Here is a 14,133-nt window from a genome sequence, read left to right as displayed (position 1 = left end):
AGACTCCGGGAAACTTTTCTCTCCTTTTCTCTCTGGCTCCGCTCCCGCCAGCTGGGCCCCCTCCCCCTCCCTCCGTCCCTCCCTCCCTCCCTCTCCCCACCCCAGTGCCTCTTTTTCTCTCGGTATCTCTCCTTCTTCTGTATCTCTCGCCACCGTCTGTAACTCTGGGCTCCGTCTCTCCACTCCCTCTTCCCAATACTGCAGACTTCTAAATCCCTTTCATTCTACCGCGAAGTGGAATGGGACCTAAGAACTGGAGAGAAAATTAGCCGTCACAAAGAAAAAAAAGTTCATTTACAGCTTAGATGTCTGACTGTTCAGATTTCCTTCGAAAACAAGGCGGTACACTCGGTAAGGAGGAGGGGAAGTGAGGCAGCAAGAGTGGGGAGGGCTGATGAAGCAGAGGACTTGGATTTATTTATTTCTCACATCCAGAGGCTGAAAGGGGTGGGGGAGAAACGGGAAAGTGAGAGAGAGAAGCGGTTGAACCCAGCAAATAGCAAAGAAGGAGGCTGCAGCGGGGGACGGGGAGCGAAGCGCAAGGACCCGGTGGCGCGGCGGCGATCCGCGAGCGCTGAGCCGGCTCAGCCTGGGCCTTGGGTACAGAGAGACAAGGGCATTAGATGTCTGTTGGTGTGAGAGGTGGGGACGGCGGGGTGTGAAGGCAGGGATGGAAGGAGTCAGGGAGAGACAGGCGGAGTGAGGCGGCGCCGCAGCCGGCGGGCCGGAGGGGAAGCGAGTTCCGGAGCCGCCGCGGCGGCCCAGGCAGCGGGCAGCGGGCGGGCTCAGGGGAGAAAGGCGGCCAGAGAGAAGAGCCTGAAGTGGAATCCTTGGCCGGGTCCCTCCAGGGTACAACACTAGGGCGGGGGGCGGGGCGGGGGGAGAGAATATGGCGTGGAGGTGTCCGTGAAGGACTCACCTCTCTCTAGGACTTTTCCTGTTTTCGCCTGCTCTGCGCCCACCTTGCCCTTTTTAGGCCTAATCATTGCTTATTACATGGGAATTCTAATAGCAAGGGAGGGAGGCCCTGATGGCGGGCTTCTGGTTAAACCTGATGCCCCACAAACCCCTTCTGGTTGTCACCTACACCCTTCTTAACTGAAAAATCAGCCCCCTCCCACTTGACCTACCTGGTTGAGGGCACCCAAGGGTTCTCGGAACCTGAAGTGGGGCCTGGGGCCCAGGTGGGAGCAGCCAGGAGCAGTGAGGGTGGTCAGGGAGCTCCCAGGCCTTCGCGCCGGCAGCCCTCCCACCCTGCGTTCTGATAATGAAAAACAAAGGGGGAGGATTTGATTATTTCTGCTGGTGTTAAAGGAGCCTGGCTTTCAAAAACAGCCTCTGACCCTGAGCTCTAAGGTGATAAGTGTCTCTCTTATGGACACTTAATCTGGGTAGACCTCCTACTGCCTGGGCTCTGGGGGCTGAGGGGGTGGCCAGGGTAAGGACGTTTGAAGCCAGGAAGCCCCAGGGAGGGAGCGGCAGGCCCTCTCTGGCACTCTCTAGAATTCTGTGGAGAGTACTTTTAAAGGTCAGAATGGACTGGGGAAGCCCTTTTCTGAGGTTTCCCTCAGCCCTGGGAAAGGGAGCCCTAAGAAGGGAGGAAGTTTATTAGGAGCTTGGACTTTTCCCTAATGTGGGAAAGACAGAGATAGCCAGACCTTATCCTGCAAAAATGCATTTTGTGCCTGGAACAGAAAATTGGTAGCCACTGGGGAGACTAGGGCAGTGAGTGGACCAGGGCCAGATGCTGTGGAAAGAAGGCAGAGGTTGAGATGTGATTTAGGGTGGGTGCAGGAGTCTGAATGAAAGGGACTGGAAAGGTATTACCCAAACCCTTTTTCTCAGAGAAGCTAAACACACACACACACACACACACACACACACACACACACACACAATGGGCCCAAAATTGAAAAACACCAGATGATCTGCTTCGAAGAGACATAAACAGGCCAAGCGGATGCAGGTTAATAAAACCCGCAAAATCGCAGACAGGAACACTTAAAATGCCCCAGAAACAAAGCGTACCGTGACAAATTCTCACCCAACACACAAGTACATGTACCAGAATGTTCCCAGGCACAGGCAGTCCTTCCATATTTCCAGCTCCCACCCTGGGACACTCAGGTGAACCTGCCCAGATCCCAAGGCAGATGCACATTTGCGTCCCCTGCTAAACCTTCCCACCAGGAGCCCCTATTGGGGGGGGGGGTGCTGCACAGACACCCAACATAGTCAGGCCGGAGTCTCCTGAGCCTCAATAATGCATGATCCATACCCGGAGATAAAAGTCTAGACAATAGATGGCTGTTTATGACAACAAGGCGTTCCAAGTTTGGGGCCAGGCGATAAATCTCTGGCGAATCTTCCTGTAACTCAACTTCTGGCTGTAGTGACTGGAGAACCACGGAGACCGGAGACTGCTGAAAGGGGAGCAGCAAAATGGAAGATACTTTGAAGCTGGAGCAGAAGGCGACTTCCCCGCTCGGTCAAGGGAATGCAAACAGCCACACATGGCAGGTCCACAGTGTGGAAGCTTTTGGATCAGGCTTCAGAACACAGATGAGTCAGGCTTCCTGGCTCCTGAAATCAGGGAGAAATAGCAGGGCCTGGAGGCTGGGACAGACCCTCAAACCATTCTTGCTGCAGGCAAAGGGTCTATTTTGCGGGTGACCCAAATCTTCTTGCTATGTGTCACCTGAATTTTTTCACCCCACGCCTTCTCTCTCTCTCCCTTTCCTTTTTGGATTGATGGGTTGTACCCTTTTGCATTTTCGACCCAGGCGTCTGATTACAAGTAAAGAGCCACTGAAGTTGATCTCATAAAAATGCCGCGAGCTCACTTTGATCTGCGCGGACTGGGTCCGAGCCTAAGTAGGCGCTAAAACCGGGGAATGGCGGCTCCGGCCAACCCGGCCTCCGCTCCACCGCGAGGTCGGAGATCCTGGTGGCGGGGTGGCCCGGCAGGGCAATCCTGCTCAGAAAAGGCATTTTGTGTGTGTGTGCTGCTGCAGCTGAATTTGGAGACCAAGGTCCAGTGGTTGTGACTCCGTTTCCAGACTGTTTTTAAGACATTTCCTTCATTTTAGAGCATTTGGTGAAGGGGCCAGTGAAACTGGCTCGTAAAATGGGACTTTTATGGGGAGAAATGGGGTCGCGTTGCTAGCCTCCCAGGACAATCCCTCCGCGGAGGAAAGAGGGTGGGGCTGCGGGGGCTGAGGGGCTGCCCTTTTCCCTCCCCTCATCCTCTCCAGAGGCCAGAGGAACCTCGGAGCAGCCCGTCCTCTTAGGTGACCTGCGTTAGGACCTTGGGCTTGGGCTGAGAAGAGATGAGGATTGGGAACTAGCAGTCCCTTTCCTTTCTAGTTCCCCGGCTGGAGGTGTAAGGTGTCCCGGGGTGCAAGATAAACCGCTGGCCTGAAAATCCGCAATCACACTAGAAGGATTATTAAAATCAGTGGCTTTGCTCTAATGGAGAGAGATGTGCCCAAAAGGATGCAACCGTTGCCGGCAGCCTCAGACCCGCGGAGGGAGTCCCTGTGCTGATTGCTCATCTTTGTATTGACTCCACAGAGACTGATCTTACAGACTTGAGAGCCCTAAGGGTCCCCTTGCTCTAACCTGAGGTTTCCTCCCAGTTCTTGATCTGTGGGGGTGGGGCCCTTCCCCCCACCACAATCCACTCTCTCCTGAGCCTCCGCAGGAGGTGGACAAGCTGCAAGGGGGCCCAGTACTGGGTAGGGGGGTGCTAAGCTGGGATCCGAAGATACTGCCCCCTTCTGAAGCCACTTCTGGTGTCTGCGTGTGGAAGGGAAGGGTGCTAGTATCTGTTGCAGCCCTGGCCAGAGTACCGGGGCAGCTACCCGGACCGCAGCTGCCCGCTAGCTGCCATTCAGGCAGACGGTGCTGACTGAGGCCACCCAGAGCCTCAGTGGGGCTGGCAGGATGGCCCCGCTGAGGAGGATTTCAGGTGAAACCTGGGTCTCCAGTAGGAGAGGCTACAGGCACCCATGAGATGAGGGGAAAGCCAGCCACCTCCACTCTGAGGAGTGGGGCTGCCCAGGGCTCTTGGGAAGTGATCTGGGGTCTCACTTCAGGGAAAGCACTGATGCCCAGGGATGCAGGCCAGGGCAGGTGGCTAAGCCTGTGCTTCAGGGTGGCCTGGACTTAGGACTGAGCAGGGAGGCCATGCCTTGGGCACTTTTGCTCACCAATATCTTCCTGACTTCAGCCACCAGGGCCTTCTCTTCTTGACCCCCGTAGCAACCTCCTGTTGTTGGGACTTTTTCTATGCTGTTGAAAAATTAAAAGTCAGACCAAAAACTAGAAAAAACATTTTTTTGAACTTAGTGCCTTACTTTTAGGGAGACGAATATTAATGTTCAGAAGCCTCTGTTGGGAGACCTCACAGTTTCCTGAACATCTACTCCTTTGACATTCTTTCTTGCCTTTCTTTTTGTTTCAAGGAAATCGAGCCGCCAGCAGCTCCTTGCAGCCGCCTGGCTCACTTTTATGGTGGCCCTGGAATAAACTTTGGTGGTCAAATTCAAGTGCTCAGGCCCACAGCTGTCTCCTCACAGGAAGTGCACCCCCTCCCCACTGTCGGCTCTGGCGGTGCCTTGGGGGCTTGGGCCCCACAGTACCCTGGAGGCCAGGATGGGGGAGGAAGCATGGCCCTGGGGGGAAGTGGGGAAAGCCGGGGCTGAGACTCGGAGCCGTCATCCACACCTCTGCAAGGAATAGGGGTACCTCTCACCTCCTTCTTGCCAGTTCCTATCACTGTTTGGGGAGCATTTTGCCTCCAATAAATTCGAGTTTAATGAGGAGAGCACGAACCCCATAAAAGCCATAGCCCATAGTTCCCCATCATTATAATTAAAAACGCAGGCCCCAGTTCACCCTATAAAAAGGGGTAGAGGAAAGAGGAAAAGCAACAGATTTTTTTTTTTTCTTGCAGCTTACTCTTTAGCAAAACTCCAGTCTAGCTCCTCTCTGCCCTTAGTTAAGATCCGGCCAGAACTAAAGGAGGGCTTGGGAAGCAGTGCCCAGCCAAGAATGGGTAAAGGGAAACCAGAGGCCTACCCTTGGGTATACCAGAGCCACCCCAAGAACGGGACCCATGGTCAAGGCTGTCCCAACCCAAGTGTTGCACTAAAGTAGATTTGAGGGGGCAGGAGGGTTGGGAAAGAATGACTTTGGGGGGGTTGTATTTGGAGTCAGGGTATAATTTTTTTTTTTTTTTTGTATCTTCCTAGTCTGGTATTGGGGCCTCTGTACCTTGTCAAGTTCATCAAGAAAAATCAAATACAAATACTATTTTTTAAAGTGGAAACCAAGTTTAACCATGAGTTAGGGGTTAAAAGAGGGTTTGGGCCATTTCTGGCTTTTCCTAAGAGTGCATGGACTAAGTCCTTGGGGGCTTCAGTTCCTCCCTCCTCCGACCCTCAGACCTGAACGGAATGGATCATGCTCTGCTGGCTCCTCTTTGGATGCACGGTTGCTCTGGTACCCAGTCCAGAACCCGTCAATAAACCGATTTCAACTACCCAGATGTGTCCCGTGGTGCCCAGAGGGAAGGGAGGCAGGCAAGGGAGGGCAGAACCACTGAGTCCACCCCTTGGGTCACAGCCATCTAGGAGGCTGGCAGATGTGCAGGAGGGCAGGGCAGGGCTGAGAAACAGGAAAGAGGCACCCAGCAAGGTCTGGCTGCAACCCCTGGGGAGGGGGGAGTGGGGCTGGGGGTTTCCACTAGGGAGTGGCCCTTGGCCCTGCGCAACTGGCCAGGGTCCTCAGTTCCCATCCACTGCCCTGCTGGTCTGTCCCAGAGGTCTATACTGTCCACCCGAATCATTCAAGGATATCACCCCTAAACCCAGACCTCCCATCATATCCTACCTAGACCCAACACTGGGCTTCTTTACTGCGCAGAAGCTGAGACTGAGCACCCAACCCAAAGGGGCCCCAACAGAGAAGACGCAGGACTCTCACTGCAATCTTTTTCTTGGGGGTTGAAATTTAAAAAGCCACAGTGGATGCAGCTTTCTGCACATTGATTGACAATAAAGGCAGGCATGAAATATTCACCCAGGGCCACTCTCTCATACTAAATATTTAACACAACATTAGAGAAGGTTTTTCCCAGACTTCGCCAGGCACCGGCTGGGCGGCTGGCTGACTGCTTACCACTGTTTATGACTAATCTGAGTCCCTAGCCGCCGGCAGCACAGCAAGCCAGACAAAGTTGGGACACTGGCTGGTTGCTGGGCCGCCTCACCTTTGGGAAACTTCAGATACTCTTCCAGGGAGTCCCTCCAAAGGGGAAAGCGAGTCTGGATACCCAGCCCTGGCTAGGAAAAGAATCGACTTCTTCAAACTCTTGTAAACAGGCACTGACTCTCTTCGGGTTGGTGGGGTAAGAGTCCCTGAGAGTTGGGGGGAAAGATTCACGTCTCCGGAGGAATCAGGCAGCGGAGAAAGAGGTCCTCATCCCCACCCCTGTCTTGGGCTGATCACAGGGAGAAGGCAAGACCCCCCATACACCAGAACCCTCCTCCTTCTCCCAATCCTGGGGAAAAAAAAGAGCAGCAGCTAGAAAAAAATACAATTACCCCCTCCTAGCCACCGCCCCCGCCCATCCCACCGCCCACCCCACCCCAACCCTCTCTCTCTCCTCCTTTGCTGGCTCTGTGGAATGGAGAGGAGGGGAGTGTCAAGAGCAAAACGAATACAAATCTGCAATTGATTTTCATAATGTTTCTGCGGTGTTTGCAAACCAATCGCCTGAACGTCCCCATCTTACCTAAGAGAGAACCCCTCCTACGACTGCGAAGTGCTCCGAACTGATATATGACAATATCTACTTTGGATCACGTGCTCGGGGAGAGAGACTAAGACGGATAACGCGTCATCTCGCCTTCCCAAATTTTCCCCCCTCGCTAGACCTGGTCCAAAACCTCCATCTGGAGCCGGCAGAAGAGAACGATGTTTAACTCGGTCAACCTGGGCAACTTCTGCTCGCCGTCGCGCAAGGAGAGGGGCGCCGATTTCGGCGAGCGAGGGAGCTGCGCCTCCAACCTCTATCTGCCCAGTTGCACTTACTACGTGCCCGAGTTCTCCACGGTCTCCTCCTTCCTGCCCCAGGCCCCCTCTCGTCAGATCTCCTATCCCTACCCGGCCCAAGTGCCCCCGGTCCGAGAGGTCTCCTACGGCCTGGAGCCCTCCGGCAAGTGGCACCCCCGGAACAGCTACTCCTCCTGCTATGCGGCGGCCGACGAGCTCATGCACCGGGAGTGCCTGCCTCCCTCCACCGTCACCGAGATCCTCATGAAAAACGAAGGCTCCTACGGCGGCCACCACCACCCCAGCGCCCCGCACGCCGCCCCCGCCGGCTTCTACTCCTCAGTCAACAAGAACAGCGTCCTGCCCCAAGCCTTTGACCGCTTCTTCGACAACGCCTACTGCGGCGGCGGCGACCCGCCCGCCGAGCCCCCCTGCCCGGGCAAGGGTGAGGCCAAAGGGGAGCCTGAGGCGCCCCCGGCCTCGGGACTGGCGTCCCGGGCTGAGGCGGGGGCCGAGGCCGAGGCCGAGGAGGAGAACACGAATCCCAGCTCGTCCGGTTCAGCCCACTCGGCGGCCAAGGAGCCGGCCAAGGGAGCCGCCCCCAGTAGGTAGCAGCGGCCGGGAAACAGGCGGGCAGGAGGGAGGGAGCTAGGGAGGGAGGGCGAGCGAGGGTAGGGGGGAGGCGAGGGGAGCGGGGACGGCCTCGTGTTTTGGGTCAGTCCAATTTTATGTGGAGTTTTATAAGCATTCAAAGGATTTTATTATAACCTACAAAGCCCTCTCTCCCAACGACTCGACTTTTTACGATGGAGAAGGGGTGGGGAGGGAGGGAAAAGGGCTCTTTGGAAAAGCCGGGTGAACCCCCCTCTCCGTTATCTCCTTCGGTCTGTGAAATTTTTAAAAGCGCCACCATCGCGGGCAATATTAACTTTGATCGTGAACTTAGAGGAGCATTTAAGGAAGGATGGGGAGCCCGGCGGCCGGGGTTGGGGGTGGGAGGGAGGGGAGGGGTGGAGGGGGAGAAAGGGGAGGGCAGGGGAAAGACAGGGAGAAACTCCGAGAGGGGGAGTGGTGGAGGAGAGAGGCAATGGAGCACAGCCGGAGCCCGGGAAGTCCCGCCAGGGCCGCTCTGCTTCTTTTAAAAAAACTATTTTTTGAAATGTTCAAACTCTGTGTTGGCGGGTCCCTGAGCAGGGCCCGGAGCGACCCGAGGGTCAGCGGCGACAAGGGGTGGGGGCGAGGCGGGCTCAGGGCTCCCCTCTGCTCCAGGCCTGGGGCTTGGCGTTTCCCTGCGGCCCGCGGCCTCTACGCCGGCCTGGCCCGGCCGCGGGAAAGGCGCGGCCCGCCGGGCGTCCCGGGGCGCCAGGGCCCCCGGAAGCGGCTCTCCGGTGTCTCTGGTGCCTGCTCGCTTGCTTCCTCCCCGCCTCCCAGTGACTCTCGCCGGATCGCACTTCTTTGCGCCTGTTCTCCGCGGTCCCCCCACATTTCTGGGGGTGGGGGCGTCGGGGTGGGTTTTCAAAGCCACCCGGAGGGCTGAGGAGCGCGGCTGAGCGGGCAGGGGGCCTTGGGGACGCACTTAGCCGCGGCTGGCGCGCATCTCCCGCAGACCCCGCCACAGCCAAGGCCCTCGCCGGAGGGGAGGGGGCACGGGCCCCCGCGGTGGCCCGGGACGCGGGACGCGCTTGCCGCCCAGGCAGGGGGTCGCGGCTCGGCCCGGCGCCGCGCCCTCGGGAGGAGAGCCGGCCGGCCTGGCGGGAGGGCTGCCCGGCCTTGGGGCCGGCAGAGGGGCCCGCCGAGCGCTCCGGGGGGCTGGGGTCGCCCCGGTCTCACGTGTCTCTCTCCCCCTCTCCTCGCACTTGCCCCCTCCCCTCCCCTCCAGACGCCCCCCGCACCCGCAAGAAGCGCTGCCCTTATTCGAAATTCCAGATCCGGGAACTGGAGCGAGAGTTTTTCTTCAACGTGTATATCAACAAAGAGAAGCGGCTGCAGCTGTCTCGGATGCTGAACCTGACGGACCGACAAGTGAAAATTTGGTTTCAGAACAGAAGGATGAAAGAAAAAAAACTAAGCAGAGACCGGCTGCAGTATTTCTCGGGAAATCCTCTGCTGTAACCGCAGACTGGGCCCTTTTGAGGGGAGGGGGGAAAGGGGGAAATTATTTTATTTTATTTTTATTTTTTATTTTCTAACTCGCCTACTTTCCGCGGGTGGAAAACTGGACTGTGGCCAGGGCTGGCCCCCACTGCCGTTTCCCGCACGTCTTTCTGGACAACTTCTTCACCTTGGTCTGACTCCATGTGGGACAGGGACAGGGCCTGGAATGGGGGGTGAAGGAAAGTGTCTGACCCACGGCGAGTGGACACCGTTGGCGCCGAGGCCAAGACTTTATTTAAAAGAAAACACACCTCGCGACCATGTCTTGCTGCTCGGATTGGGTGGGGGAGGGGCGAGAGTCGTGGGCGCCTGAACCGAACAATCCTTGAACTAAAAGCCTTCCCTTGCCCAAGTGACAAGATCTGCTAGGACACCGGGCCTGCGAGGGGAGACTTCCCGGGCTCCCGGTCCCTACCCCACCTGGCTCCATTGGTAGGGGGCAGCTAAATGTGACCCCGCCTTGCTGTGAAATTTTTGTTCCTTTGACCTGGTGTTAGGTGTGCAAACTCGTGTCCTACCTCCGTCTACACCCAGGCCCCGCCCGAGCCTAGCCGTTCTCCCCTTGAAGGTGTAGAGCCCTCTTTCGAAATTTCTTAAGTGGTGCATTGAGGTTTCCTAACCTTTTTCCTAGCCGCGCCCCACTCCATGAATTTATAGCTATAGTCTATGCATTTGTTACCTCCTTTTTTTTTTGTTTGTTAAGGAACAAATAAAAAAGATTAGGGTGGAAGAGGCACTAGGGAGATGGGATTGGGCGCCTCCCCTATGCTGGGGCCTGAATTTTTTGTAAATAAATTTCACAAGCATTTCTTTCCACCCTGAGGGAGTGTGGGGAGGACTGGCCTGGAATGAGATTGGAATCACCCATCTCCATGTGCGTGAGTGTGTGTAAATGTGCAATCCCCATCCAGCTCGCTCCCTGTCCCAGAGGGATTGCTGTGACTTTTTTTTTTTTTTGGTGGCAAATAAAGATATTTCATTCTGCTCAATATTATGATTTTATTTGACCCTTTTATTAGCCCCTCTTCTCTTAAAACCCTCAATGCTCTCCAGGCAGAGGAGGAGGCAGGCGGGCAGAGCGTGTGAAGGTGAAGTAGGCCAGAGCTAGCGGGCCTGCACCCTCCTTTCCACGGGTAGGGGCAGGAATGTGGCGGTAGCCTCCTCCAGTTCTCAGGCTGAGGACTTTCCACAGTGAGTCTCAAAGCTGTCCTTTCTCACGTGCTGCTCGAGCTTCGTCCAAATGCCCAGCAACGCTTTCCGTTTAAGCACACGTTTGTTGTGGAGTTAATTGTAACCATCATCGAATTTAAATTTATAGGAATTTTCTTGGCTCCACCGCCCTCCTGCCAGATGTCTCCGTCTGTCGCAGTTAAATGTGTAGGGTCGAGGGTAGGGTTTTCGGTTTTCCTTTTTCTCTCCCCCACCCCCCGCACCATGAGAAGACTGTATTGGAATTTTTATATACAGTTTTGAGGGAGGGAGGGGGGGGAACCAGCCCCCCCTTTCCTCCCTGCGCCGGTCTCTGAGGGTGGGAAGGTGGGGCTGGGCCCCTTCCCCTCAAGCACAAATGGCCAGTTCCTCCAGACACAACAAGACCCTAGGCTGGGGCTGGCCACCCTGATGTTTATACCTTGGTTTCCCAAAGCAGAAAGCCCCAGAGATTTGTTTTGTAAGGGGTTGGCTTGGGGTGGGGCTCTGGGGAAGGAGGTAACCTGTGAGACGGTCGCCACACCCATCTATATTTGCTGCATGTTTTTTCTGTATAAAGATAAGCCTAGTCCTTTCAGCGCGTTCAGTGAGGGCACTCTGGTGGTCTCTGTTCCAAATTCGTTCTTTGGGAGCTGAGATTTGGAAGCAATTTTCTCATCTTTCCCTTCTCTTTGGAACTGTTCTGTAATTCAAAGAAAATGTTTTTTGTCAATAACAATTCTGTTGAATGAAAGAAAAAGCACCACGACTATGGACTGACTATTGCATCTAGGTTCTGTCATTTTTGATGACAGAGGTATCTGAATCTCTAATTTGTAAATGTAGGTCTTGAGATGAAATTGGCAAACTGCGGTTTATATGCAGCCCCACAATCCTTTCATGTGCTTGCACACTAATATTTAAGTTGGGATGCCTATGGGTGCACATGAAAAGGAATGTTATGTGTACGTTTTTGCCTGTAGTATGGAGTAAAATTGACCCCATGCACATCTAGAGCTTGTGTCCTCCAAGCTGTGTGACCACTCGCGGTGTTTAGTGAATGTCAGCAGCAATGCAGCTGAGGAGCCTGTGTGTGTGTGTGTGTGCGTTTGCACGTGTTCACGCGTGTGCACGGAAATATGAGAGATTTCTCTAGGTATGGTGTTTGTCCACCAGTGATAACAAGGGCTATTGACCTGCCGGCTGTGTTTCCAATAAAATAGGAAGGAGATAACGGTAAAGCTATAGAAGGAACCTGTTTATAAAGCAAAATACTAATCTCCAAATGGCTCCTGATTTTGGAGAAAAATATTAAAAATCCAAAGCTACCACTTTCCCTGTATTGTGAAGCTCAGAAAAGGTCCCTGGCTCTAGAAGGATTTCTGAAGAAAGGCACAGAGTGACATAGTGAAAGAAAAACAAAAGCTTCTAGGATTCAAGCCCAGGAACCTGCCAGTCCTTAGTGACCCTCTAAAAATTAGGGGAAAAAAGAGGTCTCTGTCCCCCAAACAAACCCACCTTCGGGCCCCTGGGATGTCCAACCCCCCTTGCCGGTCAGGGGCACTCTGGGCTCAACCTCTTCGGGTAATCCCCTCCAGCCGCGGCGCTGCCTGGGAACAAAAGAGCCTCGTCTAGACGCCGCCATAAAGCGCCCCCCCGTGCCTCTAAACCCAGTTTCATTTCGCCCTTAACGACCCAGTCTGGCCTGTGTTAGAAAACGCTTCCGCCCTAAATAGTAAACAAACCCGCCGTGGATAGGCTCAGCTCCCCCAACACACCCCAGACCCCCATTCCATTACCCCCTTGCCTGCATTTCCCCCCTCTTCTCCTCCTGCTTTTCTCAGCTCCCAGCACCCCCAATCCCCTCCCCCCACCCCAGTAAATAAACCCGAGGCCGAGTTCAAAGTTTCCTGGAGCTAAGGAGGAATGTTGGTTGTAAAAATCCAAGTTTATAGCGCACGTGGGAGTTTACAAGGGTATTAAGTGGTGTGGGCTGAGAGAGCACTCTGGGCCCCTCCCCCTCCCACTATGGGCTTTGGGGGTGCAGGGGGAACCTGGGGGACTTGAAAAGAAAAGTGTATTGGGGCCAGTCTTGGATTTGGGTTCTTTGTCGCTCAGACCTGGGGTTGCTGGGGGATGGTGATGCAAGGGAGACTTGAAAGAAGGTTCACAAAGCCCCACCAAGCACCTTTGAGAGAAAACCCACAGGTTCTAGGTGTCCCAGATGGGGTGGCTGGGGAGCTCTGCTTTGGACAAGCAAGGAGGTTACAGACCAGGTGTCTGAACGGTGGACAGAGTTGAGGTTACCCGGAACCCTTCCTCAGCCAGAGGAGGAGAAACTACCGGAGGCTGATTTCTCGAGTGGGTTGAAGGCAGAGGGGGTTTTTGCTCACCAGGGCAAAAAAGAACTTTGAACTTCAAGGGAGTCAAGGGCACCACCCCTTCCCCCTCCCCGCCCCTCTCCGGAATCAACAGGGCAATTCCTTTCTGAGCAAATATTCCCTCAAGGGGGCAGCCCCTGGGGTTTCCTGGTGCCCCAGGGCTGGATAATGCTGTTTGCTGAAGGCTCCCAGCTCAGAGCCCGCCAGAACTGTGTGCACGCGACTGCACTCTTTATTATTCATATAAACCTTTGGAAAAGGCAACGCCCGGGAAGTTTTTATAACTTTGTTTGGCATAAAAGTTTTACAAGATTCCTCCTCCCTTTAAAAAAAAAAAATAAAGTTTTGGTCTTGCCATGGAATGAAGTCTCAGGATCTCTGGGAAGGTGGGGAGAGAGAGGTTCTGGAGTCCAGTGTGTGTGTGGGTGTGGGGGGGATGTTTGGAGCTGCATCTCTAAGGCAAAACAAGGCTTAAAGGTAGGGGTTACTCATTCCTGAGACCCCTCTTAGCTTTGGGGGCTGCTGGGAAAGTCTCAGCCACTCTGCTGTTGAGACACACACTGACAGACCCCCAAAGTTTGGATGATGTCAACTGAACCAGATCTTTTCCATCACATCCTCTTGTTCTGTAGGCATCTCTCTCTCTCCCTCTCTCTCTCTCTCTCTCTCTCTCTCTCTCTCTCTCACACACACACACACACACACACACACACACAAACCCTGCGCACCCTCAACCCACTGCACAAAGTGGAGACCCATAACCTTGACTCAGACCTCCAAGTTGGCAGAGTCTCTGCACACATACACCCGCATCCCTGCCTCCTGCAAAGTTCACAAAGGGTTTGATGAAAGACAGAATTCAAAACGACAAGAACTGCCTGCCCAGAGGTTGCAGCGATTGTAGGACCGAGAGAAGAGGAAAGCCAGTGGGCTGCAGTCCAGGAGCGTGCAGAACAAAGGTGCCTGTGTAGAGACGTGGCCTTGGGCTGCTAAGCCTGCTCGTGACTCCTTGGATCTGCCCCCCACCTGGGACTGACGGAACCCCACTCCTTCATTTCCCCTAACTCCAGCCTCGGGACTTCAAGTTGACTGAAACAAGGGCTATTTTAATGTTCAGCTCTGGAAGTCACGACAAAGACGGAGCAACTTCTCCAAAGACAGGCCTGGCGGATGAGGCTCCTTTGGGGTGATGGACTTGAGGATACCTAAGCCCTGGAGCTGGGCACTTCAGGGAGCCATCGGAGTCGGCCAGGACGCGCCCCAGCCCCTGCTTTTCCTTCTAATGGCGACTGCTGAGGCCTGGCTACCAGCCGCTGACAGCCCTACACTTCGCCTTGTGAGGAGCCGAGTT

The 14,133-nt window shown here is 54.9% G+C and overlaps 1 protein-coding gene across 1 annotated transcript; it reads left to right on the top strand.

Annotated features, from left to right (window-relative positions):
* Positions 1-6,981: 6,981 nt before the first annotated feature.
* Positions 6,982-9,428, top strand: HOXC11 (homeobox C11). The gene is made up of 2 exons (XM_020894998.2): positions 6,982-7,663; positions 8,939-9,428. The coding sequence occupies exons 1-2, from the start codon at positions 6,982-6,984 to the stop codon at positions 9,169-9,171; spliced, it is 915 nt and encodes a 304-aa protein (XP_020750657.1). The 3' UTR covers positions 9,172-9,428.
* Positions 9,429-14,133: the final 4,705 nt, after the last annotated feature.

Source organism: Odocoileus virginianus, chromosome 24 (assembly GCF_023699985.2).
Source record: "Odocoileus virginianus isolate 20LAN1187 ecotype Illinois chromosome 24, Ovbor_1.2, whole genome shotgun sequence".
Lineage (NCBI taxonomy): Eukaryota > Metazoa > Chordata > Mammalia > Artiodactyla > Cervidae > Odocoileus > Odocoileus virginianus.
Note: the sequence above shows the minus strand (reverse complement) of the source record. Positions and strands in the feature narration are given on the sequence as shown.